The sequence below is a fragment of the Sinohyriopsis cumingii genome, chromosome 4, assembly GCF_028554795.1.
Source record: "Sinohyriopsis cumingii isolate HCF-2022 chromosome 4, ASM2855479v2, whole genome shotgun sequence".
NCBI classification, from domain to species: Eukaryota; Metazoa; Mollusca; class Bivalvia; order Unionida; family Unionidae; genus Sinohyriopsis; species Sinohyriopsis cumingii.
This window is the reverse complement of record NC_142964.1, coordinates 86,563,285-86,584,202: the sequence shown is the minus strand read 5'-3', so window position 1 is coordinate 86,584,202 and position 20,918 is coordinate 86,563,285. Positions and strand designations below refer to the sequence as shown.

Sequence of the window (20,918 nt, the reverse complement as noted above, 5' to 3'; positions counted from 1 at the left end):
CAAGAGGCCAACATCATGGCAGCAAAGCCAGATGGCCTAGCAAACTTAAACATTGTTAAATCTAGCCAAACCTGTATGAAATTGATATGAAAATGATTTATTTTCTCATAAATTGCGAGTGTTAAAATCATTGTCTTTAATCTGCTGAAAGACAAAATAAAACTAGGACATTGAAAAAATTTGACCTGGTACTCGCGATTTGCATTGGTAGTCACACAAATCTCACAACCCACATGTTCATGACATAGATCCCGTATTCACAAAATATAAAAAATATCCCATTTCAAATGTTGTAGAAAAAAATATTATATGAAGGTCGTATGCTGTGTAATAAAAATACAAAAACGAAAGAACCCAAAATTATATATATATTTTCCAAGAACAACTACTGTTTTTTTTATTGTATTACATGACTCCCACGTTGGCTTGTGCTCTCTGCTTGATGAATCTGACTGGCCAGGTTGCTGTGACAGGTTTCTTGTCATTGTTTCTCAAAATAAATATGTTGAGAATTATATGTTCTTTCTGGTTTTTACAAAAGGTATATGACTTACATTTAATATAATTGAATATTTGTACAACAACATTAAAAAGGAGTTTGCTGTTGATATCATATGACTATTGAGATTTTTGAAGTCATGCTAGTAATGCAAATGGTGAGTACCAGGTCAGGTTGCATCTAGACTCTCAGCGGATTAAAGACATAACAATTATAATACTTGCCATTTCTGAGAAAGTAAATCATTTTCCTATTGATTTCATGCAGGTATGAGTTGATATAACATCATTTAAATTTGCTCGGCCCACTAGTGTGCGGCTACCATTTGCTGACCACATGGTGGTGGCAAATTCCAAATTTTCAACATGCAATTTCTCTGAACCCACACCCCAACCTAAATGTCCAAATATGAAAATATGATGGGAATATGTGGAGGAAATCGGGATTAGAAAAAGGACAGCTATTTGTTTTAAGCTAAATTTGTTGTCCAAAATGTCAAATCTCTGAGCCGAAATTTGGTGCAAAACTATTACACAGTGATATGTGGCTTGAAGCATTAGTTTCAGATCTTAAATAGCAAGCCGGAGAAATCGGAAATTGTCGTCCCTTGTATTATATATTAAAAGATGATATGAGCCCCAGTATTAATACTGGTTTATTGAATTACAAGAAGACAAGTTGATTTTACAGAAAATTCTGCCATTTTTTATAAAGCAATTATAAATTTGAAGGCTTTATGTCAAAATTTAAATCAACCCTTTTGTAAATGTTTTTTAAATGATGGATTTTTTACCAAATCGTTGTAAGGAGTTGTTTGAAAAATCTTGTTTGGGATTTTATTGGCACAGATAAATTCAGGTTTACACTTTTTTCATTACAAAATAAGATTCAAATATTTTGTGCTTATTCTTTTTTCACAATGTGATAGGAAATGTTACCTTGTATAACATGCATATACATTATTGTAGAATTCTTTACAATTAAAGATTTGAAAGGAAACAAAGCCAATTTATGTTCATAATGTTGCCTCCATGTAGCAACATAATGCAGGTCAGCAAAGTAAAGTTCGAATTTGTATTATGTATGTTTTATATGCCAATTTCTAGGAATATAATCAAACTTGTTTGGTGTGATATCTTTATGGTTTTATACATGATCATCTTTTGTGACTTAGATGTTTAGGAGAGCCTTGAAATATAAATATCTTCAGATTTAAAAATGTATGTTTTATAATCTAAAAAATTCTATAATTCCATTCAGTAATAATCATATGTGAACCTTGAAAAACGTAATTTCATCCTGGAAATGACCTGGAAATTTATCTTCAAAAAAGCATGGGAACCATTGTCTGTTCTTGTGGTCAAAATAGTTGAGTTTTAAGAGCACTCTTGAATGAAATCACAGTATTCTTTTGTCTTAGATCCATGGGCAATTTGTTCCACGTAACTAGGCCCTGGTATGCAAAAGAAAGTTGTCCATATGACTTCCTTTAGCATTAGGAACAATGATAATATGAGGGTCAGAAGAGGAGCGTAAGTTTCTAGATGGAGTGTACACATGGTTGAGGTCAGATAGGTATATTGGATTGGAGCCAGTCAATGAAATATAGCATAGTGAACAGATTTTTGTTTAATTCTTAATCATATAGGTAGATAGTGGAGGTTGCAGAGCAAGTAGGAAGTGTGTTAAGTTCTCCGTTTGTTTTGAACTTTTTTGAAGTTTCTGTAGTAGATACTTTGATGAACAAGAAGGAAGTGAATTTTAGTAATCAAATCTTGAAATTGCTAATGAACACACAAGTGTTTAGTTGCATTGACCAAGAGGAAACTGCAATTGGAGCAAATACATCTCAGCTCTAGATATCTTAGTGCAATGAAATACTGTCGAAAGTGGAAACTAGGTTTCATACTAACAGTGTGAATTTAATGTTGGTATTGCTGATACTATTTGTTTGAGGTCAAGGATGTAAACGAGAAATTCTTTGTATAGTGATGAGTATGGCTTCAGTTTTATCATCATTCATCTGCAGCTTGTTACATGTCATCCATTACTATGACACTTGAAAGTGGCTGAGTGTATAGAATGAAGAGAATGGGGCCAAAAACGGAGGCTTGTGGAACACCAAAACATAAATCAACTGGGCTTGAATGTTTCCATTAATGGAAAGAAGTTGTGTCCCATTGACTAAGTAGGACTTGAACCATAGTAAGGCTATATCATGAATACCAACTACATACTGGAGACAGTTTTTTAATATATTATGTTATATTGTGTCAAATGTCACAGTCAAATCAAGACAGACTGTAATCTTTCCACTATCCTAAGCAAAGAGGACAACATGTGGACTGTACATTGCTATAAAGACTGTTTGAATTCAGGTGAAATAATAGCTGGGACAACAACTTTTCTTTAAGATTTTTAACAGGAGTGAGAGGTTAGAAACAGGGCAGTAGTTTTTAAATCTTTAGGGTCAAGCATCAGTTTCTTCAACAGAGGCTTTGCAGGTGTAGTTTTTAAAAATGATGGGATTTCCCCAGATGAAAGAGAGCATTGATAACATTGGTTAGTGAAGGCACTGTTGAATTTAAGCATTCGAGCAGCAGTGATGTCAGAATCGGATTGAGTTCACATGACTTTGGGGCATTCTTCATCACAATTGTTTGTACCAGATCCATAGTGACCTGTTCAAATGCTCTTAAAGGTTGCTGTGTTTATTCTGTATCGCAACTGTATGGTGACCATGAGTCAGTTGAAATTGTGTTGTCAAGCTTATCTCTAATGCATTGTACTTTGTAATAGAAGAAATTTGCAAACAGGTCCAGAAGGTCGACTGGGTAGAAAGTTTTTGGAAGTGGTGTACATTTATTCCTTGACATTAACTTGTTTGTAGTCTCAAAGAGCTCTTTGCAGCTGGAACTTTTAGTGTTCTTGGTACTGTAGTAGGCTGTTTTTGTGGCATGAACTATGTTTGTAACATTCTTCATAGCAGCTTCATAGATCTGCTTATTAATAATGAGGCAGGCGGGTGGAGGCAAATGGAAAGCCAATTCCTCTCAGCATTCTGTTTTACTAGAGTGAAGCTTGTCCCTAACACTACAGTGCCATGGAGAACACTTTTGAATTGATATTCTACAGCTTGGTTGGTGAGGCTTTGTCAGGCAATAAATGCAAGCACTTATCAAGTTGTACTGCTGTAGGAGATAACGAAGTTGTTAGGTTTGCTTGGATGTCATGCATTAGTTCAGCTCTATTTATTATAGAGGTTTTTCTTAGTAGCAAGCAGGGATGGAGGGTTAGGAACTGATACAGTGAGATGGCATATGATGCAGAGGTGATCTGATGCAAGTTTGTGTGACACCAATGAAGACTGTAGAATGTAGAACACAGTGACTTGAACATATACACGTAAATTTTGACCAGACTTTGTATTTAATTACATTCCATTGAAGAAGTTAATGTCGGTAGTCCGAGAGTAATTTTAAGGTCATGGGTATGGATTGTTTAGCTGTGCTGGCATGCAAGCAAGATAACACAAACAATTATGAAAAGATTTTGATCAGGTCTATATCTCAAAAAAAATATCTTGAAATTATGCCTGTCAATATAACTTGTATTTTGTCATATGTTTTTAGAATATTATCGATTTAACCAGACTTAGCACATGGGTGTATCATGATATTGTCTGAGACAAGCTGAATGACTTTATATCTGTGATTTCAGTCCATGGCCATGACCGGAATTGTGTGCCACGCTTCTGGTGTCTTGTGAACATGTTAACTCAGACATGTAAGAAAATATCTTTGTTACCAGTTTGGTATGTTCAAGTTTCACAAGAATAAAAGAGATTGTTTCATTATTCAGTAGAAAAAGGAAAAGAAATGATCTTGCATTGGATTCCTGGAAATTCTTTTTGGCCAGTACAGCATCAGTCCCTGCAAAAGACTTTTGTTTGCTTATCTGTTGTCAAAGATGGGTGATGAAAAAGAAAACATTGGAGAAGCATTTAAGCAAAAGTTTTTCATAGCCATTGAACTGATTTTGGAGGAAATTATATAGCATTGTTCTAAGTTTCTTGACGAACTTCTCATACATTTGATTATCAGGTAGATATCAACTAGGTAAGCAATCTGAGGCTCAGTTGGGGCTCTTTTTATGGAGATTTTCAAATATTTAACAAGGACTATTTACTATTACATTTCCTTGCATGCTTTCATTAATATGAATGTGCATCCATTTAGTGGTTTTATGTATTGTTTATAGAGTTGTAACCAGTCCCTTAGGGATAGGTTTTAGGGAGATGGGAACAATGCATGGAGGCATGCCTATGAAAAATTGACAGGTATTGAGATGTTATGGATTCAGTTTTTTGTTGGGTACAAATGTTTGTCTCTTGTGATCTTGTGGATTTTACCAAGTACAAATTTAAAGACCCAACAAACTGACTTTGCAATGAAAACTGTACGGTCTACATTCATGAAGTTACATGCCAAAATATGGTTTACAGTTGAAAAAGGAACTTGATTCTTACTGATAGCAGTGAATGTGTGGGAAACCCTTGAGTGACTTGGATCGCATAGCAACGATTTGTCAAGAGAAAATTTTCTACATTTCAGGTGAAATTTGGCCAACATAAGCGATATCAGGACTGGTTTCAGCGACAGGTAAAATATTAATCTCTTTTAATAATAAGAAAACTATGATGATCATTTTTTCATTTTGAAATGTGCACAAGAGGAAATGAGGTCAGGTTATGTTGAATCATGAGCTCACACCGATAAAGTTAATATGTTGACTTCTGAAGTTTTGTTTAAAAGTCCTATAGAGCAGAAGTAAAAACAATGTATGAAGTAAAATGAGCCAAATCTTATTGCCACACATGTTGTAGCATGACCTGGAAAATAACAAATAAAAAATAAAATTCTCCAGATATAGGTAAGTTTTACTAATGTATGTTATACTTACCTGTCTCAAGGGTACTGTCAGTATAATTTGATATCAAAACTGTTTACTGCTATTATTTCACCATAGTTTCTATGGAAAATTTATATAAAAATATTGGCTATGGTTCAGGGTATTATATAGTTATTTCCACCATGTATTAGTTTCTTTACATCTATTGTTGAATGCTTGATTTTGATGTAATTTGGTAAATTCATGCATCTATATGATTATGATTGAGGCCATATGACTTGAAACCCACAAATTTGGAGTTATGATGAACCATTGATAAGGAATATGGTATAGCGGGATCTACATACACTCTGATCAGTAGAGGAGATGGTTTTAAATAGAAATTAAGACAGATACCATCACTTGCAATCTTGTATTAGCCAGTTCATAAAAACCAGATTGTACAGGAGTGTGTTTTATGGGGCTGTTGGCATGGTAAAATTGAAGTAGGGGATCAGCAGTGCTGGAAATAGCCACATAGAAACTTTGTGAGATACTTCAAACTTGTTGATCATATACCGGCAGTAAGAGTCCGAACAAGAAGCCCTAGCAGGTGATTTAAATTATGGATAGGACTTTGCCAAACTACTGATAAAAACCAGTGTGGGTAAATATGTCAGATACCATCAGGTTATGATTTTTTGATGAAACCATGTTAGTAGGAAGCACAACATAGCAGTCAATTTTTCTGTAGCATAAATAGTTTGTTAAGGTTTTCATTAAACTTTTCATTTCATAGATTCTCATCATACTTGGCATCTATCATTATGAAGTTAAGACAATTCATTCTATGACTTTCATGCTTGCCGGATTTACCTAGGAATCAAGATCCCATTCATGGAAAATTTGTGTGAAGGTTTTGGTTCAAGATGGTTCAAGTTTTTATATCCCTGCCATTTATCTTTTGATTTTGTCCATCCATGCATCTGTTACCACTATTGTTTTTTAAACAATAATGCTAGTTAGCCACAAATCTACAATCAAATGCTTCATGGATCGATAGCACATGGAGTACAGAAGAGTCCTTTCGATTTTGGGGTAAGAAATCAAGGTCACTATGAGAAAAGAGAGATGGTCTCCACACAGAAAAGAGAGATGGTCTCCACACAATAACATTGGTTCAACATTACATATCTGGGCTAAACATTATGGATGACACTTTGGTTAAGGAAGAATCGTTTCAGTTTAGGGATCAGATGTACAATGGTAAAGATTACAGTTACTGAAAGAAGAATGATTCTGTACAATAACTCATAATCTCTTCCATCAACAGTTACCAAACTTTGCAGCTGGCTCACACTTAGGGTATAGAAGAACCCTACCTATGTGACCAAGAGGTGGACAGAAAGGAGAAGGGTGTTCTACACTTTGGCCCATAGTTTAAGCCTCCAACTACAGGGTTCATTTGACCACGTTGGCCTGAACTCAGCTGTTTTCCAGGTGGGGATTTTGTTAGGGACTGGGGTCTGTCTTCCCATCAGAGCCCTCAAGGCTTTGAAACTGAAGGCATGAACACTAGTTACCATGGCATACCAACCATTTTTAATTTTGGAGATAATGATTCCTCCTTCTGTTTGCTGAATTATTATCTTCAGCTGCATTGCAGAAATTGTAAGGGATTAATGACAAGACATTGAGATATGTTTGTGGTGTCTATGGTGTTATTTGCAGAGCTTCTTCATCTCCGTAGGATGACACTTGGGAGACATCAAAAGTTTTGCTGGAGCATAGCAAAACCTTTGGCAGGCCATCCTTTTTGATGAGGAATCATTATTCAGAGGGCTAATGCCTATAGTAGCTTTGCAAAACTTTGGCAGGCCATCCTTTTTGATGATGAATATTTATTCAGAGGGCTAATGCCTATAGTGCAAAACTTTGGGGATCAGTCTTGGGCCACGTTAGCATAGCCTGCTGAATGATTGAAGATGGAAATGCCCCCCAACTGAAAGGTCTGTTGCTTCCTGTCATAAACTTTTTAAACAGAGGAACCATCAGATGCAGTTTAAAACACTTTTCTTCCCATCTTCTCAGATTCCTTGGGAGTATTCATGCAGAGCTGTGGTCACAGAATGAACCTTCCCACAACATCAACAATCTAGAAATGAAGGCGATTTTTCTATTACATAATCTCGACAAGACATCGCTGTGCCATTATGAACCTAAGACCATTCATTCTGTTACTTGCACTTTCTCCCCTTTGGCTTCATGTCACAGCCATACAATACCAGTCTTAAGATTTTATGGTAAAGGTATTTTCATTTGCTTTTATTACCCAAAGGTATTGATAGATTTTGCTATTACACTAGATGTATCATCATGAAGCTAAGACAGTTCACTCTGTGAACTTCCAGCTTGCTCATCCTTTGTCCCGTCTATAGTAGAAGTCACATGGGCCATGTATGCGCATTTACTCATTTTCAATTAAATATAAATTGTTCTTTTAAAATCTAACACCACTTTTCTTTAACCAAAGTCTATTCAGTCCTGATTTTTGAATGATCTGCGCCTTAACTATCATCAAGAAACTTCTCGACAAAAATTATCGATCTCTACTGTCTTTCACATTGGTGGCCATGTACCAAACTTGGGTCAAGAAAAGAGTACTTTGAGTGGAATCGTCACAGTATAGGGTAGTACAAGTTTGTTTATCAATATTTGTAGTATTCATTGTGACTTCACAGCGAGCAACATTCAATCCAGATTGTACTAGATCACACCTTTAGGTTCATTTCGTCCAAAAATGTCTTTAACATTGACTTTGGCTTATGCATTTCTCAGGGGATCTAAATAATGACCTAATGACCTTCCAAAGGAATGTGAATGTATAACAATCCAAATGAAGTGAATACTTGCCACTTAAAGGTATGTAGAATTAAATTCTATAAAATATCACCCATTACTGAAATAATTCGTGTTGAATGCCTACATGACCTGTGCGACTTTTACTATAATTAAGGTCACAATTTGCAGCATTGCTTTGATTGTGGGCTTTATATGCAGTCCTTGGTCTTCTTGTTTTAGTGAGAACTTGAGAGAAAAAACCATCTACAAAACATTTCTGGTTGTTCTTAATTGGCTTTGATATAAGCAGATTCTTTATACAATTCTAACAGAATGCATTTCAATTTCTACATATAAAATAACTCTTGACTTAAAATACTTTTTATCTACAGTACCTGTCTACACCTGAAAGTCAGTCTTTGCGATGTGATCTGATCCGGTATATCTGTTGTGTGTTTCATCCTCCCAATGAGCTACTTTGTTCTGATATCATTCCACGCTGGGCTGTTATAGGCTGGTTATTAACAACATGCACAGTAAGTGATCATTCCTTTCTTTAAATGTATCATAAAATGATGTGTTATTAGTCAGACATATATGTGGTCCTGGCATTTACTATTTCCACTGACTGACTGACCTATGTCCAGTTATACATCCATTTATCACTTTTTTCATAATTACTTAAGGAATACCAAGCAATTCTCCAGTTATTTTCATAGATTAAGATCCCAAATGTATATTGATTAATATTTTCTATATTTTCTTTTTTTTTCTGGTTTTACTTATTTCTTTTGCCAAATTGTATATAAGAGTCTGTTGGAGTTTTACTGTTGATTAATGTCTGTGTTTGTAATATTTAGCTAACCCTCAGATACTCTAAGGAAGACTTAAAGGCAGAAAGATAAATTCTGTTTTCATTCAGACATTTCATTTTCATTGCAGAATAAAAAGTTAACTGTTTGAAGTTTTTATACAGAGGTAAACCATATACACTACTAGATATACCAAAGGATCACAGATTTTATATGAAATTTCTATTATTACTAAACATAAAATAATAAGGCAGTTGTATTAAACAAACAAAAATGAGGTTATTGATTGACACAAGACATAAAATGGCAAGTTTGTGTCATGAGTTTGCATATTATAAAAGAAGCTCAACACTAGATGAAGTTTAGTATTTATTTTTTTGAGTGTTTGTTCAAGGTTTGCAAATTTTTTGTATGTAAACACTAACACACTATTTAATTTCAGTCCAATGTAGCAGCATCAAATGCCAAGTTATCCCTATTTTATGACTGGTTCTTTTTTGATCCTGAGAAAGACAGCATAATGAACATAGGTAAGATATAGAGATTATATTCATCATTATCATAATGTTATTTTTGTTGTTATTATTAGCTTTTGGCAGTTTTCTAAAGTGGTCCTTCTAACCCACGTCCAATGCAAACTGGCTCTTTTGTGCCATAAAATTACATTTTACACTTTTCATATAATGTGAAATTACATTTTGCACCGTTCATAAAATGTCTGTGTTCCAATGCAAAATTGAGTTCCAAATCAGTGTGGAAAATTCTCATAATTGTTTGAAATGAATAAAATCCATCTGTAGGAAAGTTCCTAAGTACAGTCTACATCTAACTTATTTTTAACATGATTATGTTTTAGAGCTGTTTTAAGCAGTGGTTATTTTCTTTTAACACCACTCGACAAGTGATGTAACTTGCACAGTTATGTTGACTGTTGTTCTACTGACATTGCTCAGTACATTTTTTTCCCCCAAGTTGTCACTTCAAAATTCTCCATACTTTATCAATATTTCATTTCTGTCATTATGAAATAAATAGTGAATGAATAAAAAGTCCAAACACTACAATGTTATGGCACTGGGAGTAGTAGAAGAGAAGAGAGAATGAGAAGTATAAAAATTACTGTTGAGAGAAATGATAATTTAATTGGAATAACATTTATCTTAAGCTTTTTATAATGATTAAGTCCTCAATTTCAAATCCTATCACATGCTTCCTGTATACCTAATGGTATGGTGCTTCTAGCATGGGTATTAGAACATCTATTAGTTCTCTTTCTTACCACATCGAACACAGCACTATATTTATATTGGTTTCTTGTCAGTGATTGCCTGTACCACACCGCAAAAAAATATACAACTAATACATTGAATTTTATTCTTTGAATTATTTTACAGAACCAGGCATACTAGTAATGTATCACTCTATGCGTCCACACCCAGCAATTACAGCTACCCTCTTGGATTTCCTTTGTAGAGTAAGTCATCTTACAGTATAATTGTGTATTTAGTACCACATCTGTTTTGTAGTGGCTTCAAAGTTTCATAATAAATTTTTGTAATGTTCTGTCATGACAAGAGAATCCACTTTCCTTAAAATGTTATGCAGTAAATTTACCCATTTTGTTGACAGTACTTATGTCATTTACTAGTTGAAGTACCACTTTCAGGTAAAGTCAGGGAATATTAATACCATCCATTGGTAATATTTATACCATATATGGTAAAATCAGGTAATATTTATTCTAATTATGGTAAAATCAGGCAGTATTTATTACATTTATGGTAAAATCAGGTGATATACCATTTACTGGTTAGAACAATTTTAAGTTCAGTGAAGAAAGTAAATTATTTCAATCATTGTCACTATAGAAAGTTTACTTTAGTGAAAACAAATTTTTGGACAAAAGGGTTTAATCTCTATGCATATATAAATGCACAACACATACAAATAAAACATAAGTAAATACTTTTCTATAAATTTTATACTTCATGTAAAAATTTATTTTTGGCAATTTCCTTTTGATTAGAAGATAAGTCTTTTAGGTGAGGAAACCTTAGTTAAACACCCTAGTGAAATATGCACAAAGGACTTCACAAGAGCTGGTCATATATTTATGTGAGCAAAATTGCACCAATGCAGTTTCTGTCAGATGTTTAAATATTTACAATATTTTCTGCATAAAATGCCAATGGAAAGCGTCATGTCCACATTTTGTATTTCTGGGTTTCAGATAATGAACAATTTTTGTCCCGCTCTTTTAGAGCCAGTGAAGGCTGGTATCTTCACTTCTCTGCGAACTATACTGGACAAAAGAGTCCTGCAGTAAGTACAAAAACAGAAAATAATACCATAGAACCTTGTCTATGTGAACCTCATTACATAAATCATTTATGTGAATCTTATTTGTGTGAATCTTGTTTATGTCAACATTGTTGTGTGAACTTGACTGTTGTGAACCCATTTATGTGTACCTTCTTTTATTAAAACTTTGTTTTAACCTCATTTATGTGAACTTGATTTGTTAAACTCATTCATGTAAATCTTGTTTTGAGAACCTCAATTATGTGAGGCTTATTTATGTAAACCTCATGCATCTTTTTATTGGTTCATCTGAAACTCATGTGCTCACAAATGTACAGATCTTATTACACTTTTTTAGTATCTGGTTTTAAAAAAAATATCAGTATGAGGCTTTACCAAAATTTCCAAAAGTAATTTGGTTGGCTGATGAGATGAGGTGATTTAATATGTTATTACAAGATAGCAATACGTTTCTTGTATATACATGCAAAATAATGTTTACTGATATAATTTTAAGCTTCGTATTTATTTTGGCTTGAATGATTGCAGAAAGAGTATTTTAGAAAAAGTGGTTCTAACGGGTTTTCCTGGGTTCTTCTTCTGCGACTTGAACTTTCATGGTTCTGAAAAATGGTGTTGAACCCAAAACAACAACAACAACCAGCTGTAAGTGTAAGTGTATCAGTGCTTCAAAGAAAACAGCTATATTATAATTTTTTCTATCCAGTCTTTTTCAATAGACTTATATGAGTAGATAATATACTGTCATTTGCATATTGTGGCTTTTTTTTTGTTTCATGCACTGCCCCCCTTGGGATTTTAAAAAAACACTTTTGAGACTCAAAAATCTCACTAGACTGTTGGTGAGGTTGGTAGGTATGTAAGTTCATAAATATAAATATACCCCACAAAATGTCTTTCAGGTAAGTTTTAAAGTCATAATTGTAGTCACATGCTTAAATACGGACTCAGTCCTTTTTATTTCCTTTAAATGAAGTCAGAAATGCTGACATTGTCAGGTTCACATCACTCATATATGCACAGGCCAATTGTCATTATAATGCTAGGCTGTTATATTTACTGCTACTGTCCTTGGATACTGACTAGAACAGAGTCATTGAAGTTTATGGGGTGGAGGGATTGTCTGTTAAAATCGGATAGGTTTCTGCTTGTTTTTGCTGTGCAGTAGTACAAAGCCATAGTTTCAATTTGTGATGATTTCCCCCCCCCCCCCCCGTTTTCTTACAGTTTTATTCCTAGGGATTAACACAGCTGCTAGTATTTGATAAATCAAGGTCAATGCTGTAATGTGGTAATTAAGTATTAGCTTTTACATGTGTTTGTTTTAGTTTTATTTTAACCTTTTGAAACAAGAATTATAAATCATTTTATATTGTATCAATACACTGGTTCGATAAGGTATCTGATAGCTGTAATTTTACACTCACTGCCTTAAATAGATATGTGAGGTAAGTAAGGATAGATTGAAAATAGAGAAAAAACGTAAGGTATTCAAACAATAGTAACACTGAGAATGAAAGAAAAAATATTACAAAATAACAGTATATGAAAATTAAATTTAATACTTATTCAAATCAATTCTTCATCCGAGTACAACTGTTGTTGAAACATTTAAATCCTTCTGAAAGAACATTTCATTTTATCATTTTTAATAGAAAAGTACAACAATTCTGTAAGATACTATAATTTTTCTTGAAACACTATTATTAATGAAACACTATGTATATACACTAATTACAGCAGAGTATTAAAGCTCACACAATTTTTTTTGACAAAGCCACTGTATCAACATTGTGTTAATCAAGTCTCATGGTAGTCACAAATTTTTCTCAGGTAAATAATCCCCAAATTGCTGAATTAAACAAGACCAACTTTCTCAAAGCCAATTATAATTAGGTCCGATTGTCGCGTGAGGTGCAATAATTCATTCAGTGTGAATTGGCTTGATTAATTAGGTTGCAAGATTTACTAATACTGTGCACTGATCATCACCAGTAACATCTTTTTCTGTAATGTCATCCATGACCTGTTTGGTATACCACTCGTGGAAGTGTGACTTTAATTCTTCTTTATTAACCAATGGCCTAGTGTTGTTGGCTGCATTGGCTTCCTTTGATGTTGAGCACTCAAACGAAAACATGGCAAAAGTGATTAATCTTGACAGGTGTTTTATTTGTGCTCATAGAGATGGAAGTATTGTTTTAGTGTTGTTAGCTGCATTGGCATTGACTCTTATTATTCATTTGGTGGAAAACACGGTGTAACTATTGAACTTGCCAGGTCTTTGATTTGTGCTTATGCAGGTGGTAGTATTGCTTTAAACATTAAAGTGACTGCCGTTTGTGTCGGCATTGTTTAATTTTTTTGTTTTCTTTTTTGGGGGTATTTGTAGAGATTAAAACAGGAAATTAAATACCTACTAATGTGCAAACTTTGAATGGCAAAACCACGAATTTAAGTACCCACGAAAATGTCCTTTTTTACAAAACCATGGAAATTGAGCCCAATGAAAATAAATGATACTACAGTATACATTCATTTCAGTTGGGAAATGCACTTGTGAAGCCCCACCCCATGCACACTACAGAAAGCGTCCTGCTGAATCAAAATTCTTAGTTATTAGGCAGTAGGTTATTAGGTAGATGCCAGCCAGACGATTGATCTTGTTTAATTTTTCTTCTTTGCAGGTCTCTGTCCCCTTTGTTTGACAATCCAAAACTGGACAAAGAACTTCGGTCACTGATCAGAGACAACTTTTCAGAGTTTTGTTCACAAGAAGGCAAGTTCTTTTCATGATTAATTCATTGGGTATCTTGAAATAAGTAAATACGCATTTTTAAGTGGGGTTAAGTATGGTTACGTATTTCTGAGACTAATGAAGGAGATTAAATTAGAAAATTTGGGAAATTTTTAGGAATGATGTTGACAAAAAATCTATAATTGGATCATTAAAAAAGTTATTATTATTGATTTTTTAAATTATAATATTTTACCTACACTAGGTATTCTGAGTATAATTTGGTCCAACATAATTAGGCTGTAGATATAAATGTATGAATTTAGTATTTAATATCAAGTGGTGAACCAATGTATGCAATTTAAATTAGTATTCCATTTAATACAGTGCAGAATGGGATATAAACCAAATTTATATTGTTTGACATTGTTAGATAATAATACAGCCACTGATATGCAATTCCAGTCCCTTCAAATGTAACAAAGAAATGTGCCACATACCTTGACTTATTTTAGTAACTGAAGTGCTAAAATGTTGTGTTCTTGCCAAGGCAAGGTTCAGATTAGAGTGATCTCCCCTTAGAGCAGCTGGTACCAAATCTTGGTCTTCATCTGTTGCTACTTATGCTCATACGTGGAATCCTGTTCTTTCTCAGTCTGTCAGATATATTGAATTAATTTTGAAATAAGCACAAATCACATGATTCTGCATGTTACCCAATACTCTACTTACACTAGATTTAGAGGATGGGATAATTTTTTCTCAAAATGTTGACCATGCTAAATCCATGTGTTAACCATAGCCTATATACAATATGAGACTTGAAGCTGCTTTACATAATTAGGAGACTTGTCACCATTCTCAAGAATGTTTCTTGCCCTTGGTAAATAGGGTTGAATCATTACGATTTTGGATAAGTACATTTATGAGCAAAATCCATCATAATGATGAGATGAATTTGATTCTTTGAGCTTTTAGTGACTTTATAGCTGATCCCAAAGGCTTATATCAAACTGTATGATGCGTGATTATGGGGAAGAACTACATGTATAAGTGGAGTGATCTTGTATATGATTGGCTGAGTTTCTGACCACTTGAAAGACCATCTTTCTGACCAAATTTTATTGTGACTTGGTAAATATCTAATATCTTTAATTTTTTAGATGATTTTTATCACAGGCAAGACCTTTACATATTTATGAGATGATGTTAACTATAATTGATTCAGCTTGTAACCACGTAACAGACTATATTTCCAACCCAGTTTTGATCAACTTTGGTAAAATATCAAACATCATCATGGACCAGTAGAGCTTATGTGATGGCCTTAGAACAAGCTTGTTATCACTGCACCTCTGACACTTTTGGAGAATTACCATGAAACTTTACAGACACATTTGTCCCTTGGTTTATTTATCCTAAATGAAAATGTTGATGTTCAGGTGTCCAATGTAGCCACCACAACAGCTGTCATGAAAATTTTGTTATTGCTACTCTTCCAGAGTTGAAGGTTCTGTCAACATAGAGTTTTCACTAAATTACTTCTTATGATGTCTAGATGGTGCAGAATGAAATTGGTGACAATCTAATGTCCAATATGGCCACAATGGCAGCCATGCTGAACATATTTTTGTATTGATGCTCATGAATAGAAAACCATATTAGCATGGATTTTTCTTACGATGTTTAGTTGGTTCTCAATGAAAATGGTCCTGTTTGGAAAGCCAATATGGTCACTACAGCAGACATCTTAAAAATCTTGATATAGCCAATCTTTTCTTTGGTCCTAAAAGAATATTGTGCCAGTGTGACATCCAATATGGCCACCACTGTGATCATCTTTAAAAAATCTTTTTGCTACACCACCTAAACCAAAAATCTTATTGACATGGGGATTTCAGCAGAAAACTACTTATTATATCTTATTGGTTCTAAATGAAAATGGTGCTGGTCTGACCTCCAAAATGGCCATCATTTCAGCCATCTTGAAAATCTTTATTATCACTACTTCTTCTAACAGAAAAGTCATCGACATAGGGTTTTCAGCAGAAGACTTCTTGTAGTGTCTAACTGGTTCTCGATGAAAATGATGCTGATCTAACATCCAATATGTCCATGATGGTGGCCATATTAAAAATCATTATAACTGCTACTCCAAAATTGATGGCCATAATGACATGGGTTTTCACCAGAAAGACTCCAGTGATATGCTCTTAATAATAGTGCCAGTCTTACATGGATGGTTTCAACACTCATTTAAAATGTAGAAATGGTCTTATCTTGAATATCAGAAAATTCTTTTCTGTTATGACATCATTGTGTGGTCTAACACCATTTTTCAGCACAAGATAGGCTATACATGGCAGCCAGTATAAATGGTGGAGGAAGAACCCGGGAAAACCCTGGAAAGAACCACCGACCTATGAGACTTGTCTGTTATGAGGCTAGGCTCTTACAAAAAGTAACAGGAAAAAAGTGAAGACAACAAGCTTTGTAAAATTTAACAAATAATTTATTTCCCTAAAATATCAAGGGAAAAGCAGGAAAAAAGAACTTACGATTTAACGAATCAAATCCAAAAATAATCCAAGAATTAAAAAATAGAAGTCCTGGTAATAAAATACCCTAATAAAACTGAGTTAGAATCCTGAGGAAATCTAAAATGGAAGATGATGACATCTGTTGTAACCTGCGATGTGCTGCAGTGTCAACAGTTTCTTGTTGAATTGCAGAAAATATTATTCCAATTTTTGAATTCTGTATAAATTTTGATAAATGTCCTTGTCCAAAAATTAATTTAGAGCACTAGTATTTCCAGGGAAAAGAACCGCTTGAATTCAAAATAATTTGAAGAAAATAAAATAATTAGCCCAAACTGGACACAACATAAACAACTTGACATCTCAAGTGTTAAGGCACGACTGACTATTCTTTCTCAGTACATCAGTAATAAGTCTAACTAAGATGCAAAACAGATGCCTGGATGGGGGTCACCGTTCTAGAAATTGAAGTTTGTTATATGATAAATATCACATCATCGAGGTATGGCCTTGACTTAACCTAATAATTCTTACTCTGAGAAAGAATTAAAAAAAAGAGAAAAAAAGATTGTTTACTAAAACTGTCACTGGTTTTGAATCAAGGTCAGAAACTAGATACAGTGTTTCTATTATTAATTATTAGGTGTTTACCAAATGAAAATTTTAAAAAAATCAGGTGAAACAAATCCAACAAACAATATTACATTACAATAGCTTGTAATGGAATAAAATATAAAAAAATTAAAACTAACAAACAAACAGTTAAATTAAATCAAATATACATAACATTTTCCTTCAGGAGAACATCATTCCCTTTGCAGAATGTGTTACTTCTGCACGAGGCGATCTGGTAGAGATTGGTTTTTTTTACCACTATAGAAACTTAATTTTAAATTGGATTAAGGTCAGATTGGGTAATAGACTTGTGTCTTTAATATATTGAGTATGATCATGAGTGAAATATCTGTGCCTATGCATGAAGTGACCATGCATCTGGTTGGATGATGAACTTGTCAACAATCAAGCAGTTAAATTTCTGATTAGATGTTGATAAAATTTGTTAAATACTTTTATATTATCAACGTGTAAGATGAGTTTAGTTCAAGATCTATGCATATTAATAAGATACTCTTGAATCTGTTTAAGTTTTTTACCTCTCAAGACTGAATTCTGTTCGGATTTTGCTTCACCTGAAGCATACATTATCATTGTCATAGAAAATGTCTATAATAAGTAACATCAGCACATATTACTGGGACACCTTGCATCTGATTGGCTGAGCTTGTTGCCTCAATAGATATAGAAATCTCATCCAGTATCGAAACAACTTGGTGGATGGATTTATATTCTGAAGGTCTTTGATAACTTCAGTTATGAGCAAGAATCTCATACAAATTATGCCTTTATCACTGGGACAAAGTTTTATCTGGATATGGTAAAATTGGTACAATTATAGTAATATTGCCCTTGTCTATCCATATACATCTGCTAAGTTTTGCCTTTAGGTCATTATGACAAATTTTTTATCTTGAGGACATCTTTGGTGTTGTAGTGAAGGAAGATCCATCCAATAACAACAACCATAAGGAAGTGGGTGATCTTGACAATGGGAACCACATCCTTGATAACAACATGTCTGAAGCAGCATTTTCAGATGAGGAGGAAGAGATTCCAATACGTAAGTTTGGACTTAAAAAATTAGCAGTCATTAACTGTGTCACATGTTCAGTAAAACCATCATAACATAGTAGAGGAAATGTCTAGTAAGGCATAAAAGCATGTAATTCTTTTGAAGGTAACAGGTGGATAGCAAAAGCGTAAAAAATAATGGTGTTATTTTGTTACATAAATGAAGATAAATTTTGTACTACGTGTGGTATGAAGAAGTACATCCATTGCATGTGAATAACAAGCTTTAAAACCCATGAATGATACTGACATTTCTTTTGGTTTTATAAATCTGCAGAGATTGTGTTACAAAACCAGTCCATAGATTAAATATCTTTGGCATATTTCCCCAGAAAGATGATTAAGGCAGTAAGCTTGTTTAAGCCATGTTGAGATTTTGATAAGTTATGGTAGTCATTCTTTCTTTATTCATAGATATCTTCATTAGTCCTTTATGTCTAATTATAGGTAAATTGTCAGAGGATTTTTTCTTTCGGCCAATCTGTGAAATTCCACGCTACCAGCCAATCGACATCACAGACCACCTGCAACAGTTGTTTGGAGATATCCGAGATTACACTATGCAACTACAGTCTGAAAAGTAAGCTGTCTTGTTATGTTAATATAATTTTTGTTTGCATCACAATGTTTTCCATAGTGGTATATGCTTTCTGAAGAAAACAATCCTCAGAAATTGGAGCTTAATAGAAGTAATTCACAACCTGCTATTATTGGGTTGATAAATTTTTTCCCAGTACTAGTCTCCAATTCAAGGAGAATTTTATTCCCCCCCACACACACACACCAATTAGTTAATGGAAGTCTATAATTAGAAAACTCCAGCCCACCAATTAGTTAATGGAAGCCTATAATTAAAACCCCAGCATTATTTCAGTCTGATACCTTAGTCAACTTCTAACACCTGAAGTTTGTGCAGTTCTCTTGTCTCTCTTTAGGCACATTGCATCTCCTTCTTAGAAATTGTCTTTTGCCATTTTGGGTGTCAGTTTTACCCTTTTTGATAAGTTTGTTACATTCTTCCCAATTCTTGCATAGTTTTCATTGATCTTAATGATCTTGAATACCTTCCTTGTAAAGCAGTGCTTCATTTTCATCCCTGTAATAGTAATTTGTGATAGTGTAAGTACTACCCACCCAACAAGAGTTCAGTTTCATATTGTATTTCCTGTTTTTTTGTTTCAGCATTCAGTCTGGGTAAATGTTTGGGATGCACACAACCCACCTGCTTAGCCTGTATTGCTTAACAGTAATGTTGTCTTGTTTGTTGTTATTGTCCAGACAAGGTATGGTACATAATCACCATACTTAAAGGGCCAGGATGCACCTCTTAATCAGTAGAACACCTCCATTCCCATGAGGAGTCTGTGGTACAGAAATCACCCACTTGTTCAAAGGTGTGATTACTTAAACTGGGTAGTGTGTCAAGTGGCAGCCACCTACTGTCACATATCTCCAGGTCACTAATCCTCAGATAATTTGTCAACTGGCAAATAAACATTGTTGAAGAAACACCTCCATCCGGGAAGGTCTTCAGCAAACAGAACCATCAAACCTAGTTTAAAAATCCTTTCCATGCATCTTTCTTACAAAGAAGTGGTAGATGGGGACAGGGTATGAAGTCTGTGCACTTCTTCCCTTCCCTAATAAAGTAGGCAATTGTCCCTAGGGACTCCCAGCCTCTCCTGCCAAGTCATCTTCTTGCTGATGATCCAGTAGGTGCCAGATTAAGCCTTTTCTTCAGATTCTTCGTCAGACCTAATGAACAATGCATGGGTCTTTTCCACATCATCAGAGGGTTACTAGTTTTGCTTCTGGGACCCCCCTACCTCTTTCAATGACCACCATTTTGTTTCACCAGTCCCAAGTGGTATCTCTATGGGAAGAGATGCAGTAGGGAGCTGGGATTTTATTCTGGGTCATCCATGTATGAATAAAAGAAAGTTTTGACTCGTTATTGATCTTTCCCATTGAACAAATGTCTTTTGGAAGAGCATTTGAAGATGGAAACACCTGCTTGAGTCCAGAATGCCATCAGCTCAATTGACTGGGCAGTTTTCATAGATTTCCTAGATGCCTACCTTCACATCCTGGGTTCAAGTCCCGGGCTTTGCCAGTGTGGGTACGTGAGAAATCTTGCTGGTAGCTTCTTGTGGGTTGGTGGTTCTTTCCAGGGTTTTCCTGGGTTCTTCTTTCACTCTGTATACTGGCCGCCATGTATAGCCTATCTTGTGCTGAAAAATGGCATTAAACCCTACAACAACAACAACCTTCACATCCCCATCTTTCCAGCCAACGGGAAATTCCTGCAGTTTTTGTTAGGTCCTTAGAGGTTCACATCCTCCAGTACTTCAACAATTGTTTGATACACAACATTCTCAGAAGTGCCATTCTGAAGGATGTCACTCTGTACAGTGACACATCTAGGACTAATCCTGAACCAGAAGATTTCAGAGCCAGGGTCCGTAGGGGACCTTGAAAAGCCACCTTGAAAAATGAACTGTTCCTTCAAGGCCTTGAAAACACCTTGAAAATTCTAAATATTGTCTGGGTACCTTGAATAGCCTTGATTTTCTCGAAACCAAAAGGAA

General features: G+C 34.5%; 1 protein-coding gene across 4 annotated transcripts in view; it reads left to right on the top strand.

Moving 5' to 3' along the window:
* The window catches only part of LOC149801597 (integrator complex subunit 3-like), a 129,839-nt gene that overhangs the window by 32,533 nt on the left and 76,388 nt on the right, over window positions 1–20,918 (top strand). For all 4 annotated transcript variants that reach the window (XR_016420693.1, XR_016420692.1, XM_089955853.1 and 1 more), the window contains exons 10-17: window positions 5,113–5,160; window positions 8,623–8,766; window positions 9,485–9,572; window positions 10,437–10,516; window positions 11,273–11,364; window positions 14,052–14,143; window positions 18,194–18,319; window positions 18,778–18,910. Coding sequence is in view for 2 of the 4 variants with exons in the window: in XM_089955853.1 (XP_089811979.1) it covers window positions 5,113–5,160; window positions 8,623–8,766; window positions 9,485–9,572; window positions 10,437–10,516; window positions 11,273–11,364; window positions 14,052–14,143; window positions 18,194–18,319; window positions 18,778–18,910 (803 nt within the window). In the remaining 2 variants the exon portion in view is untranslated. The remainder of the gene's footprint in view (window positions 1–5,112; window positions 5,161–8,622; window positions 8,767–9,484; window positions 9,573–10,436; window positions 10,517–11,272; window positions 11,365–14,051; window positions 14,144–18,193; window positions 18,320–18,777; window positions 18,911–20,918) is intronic.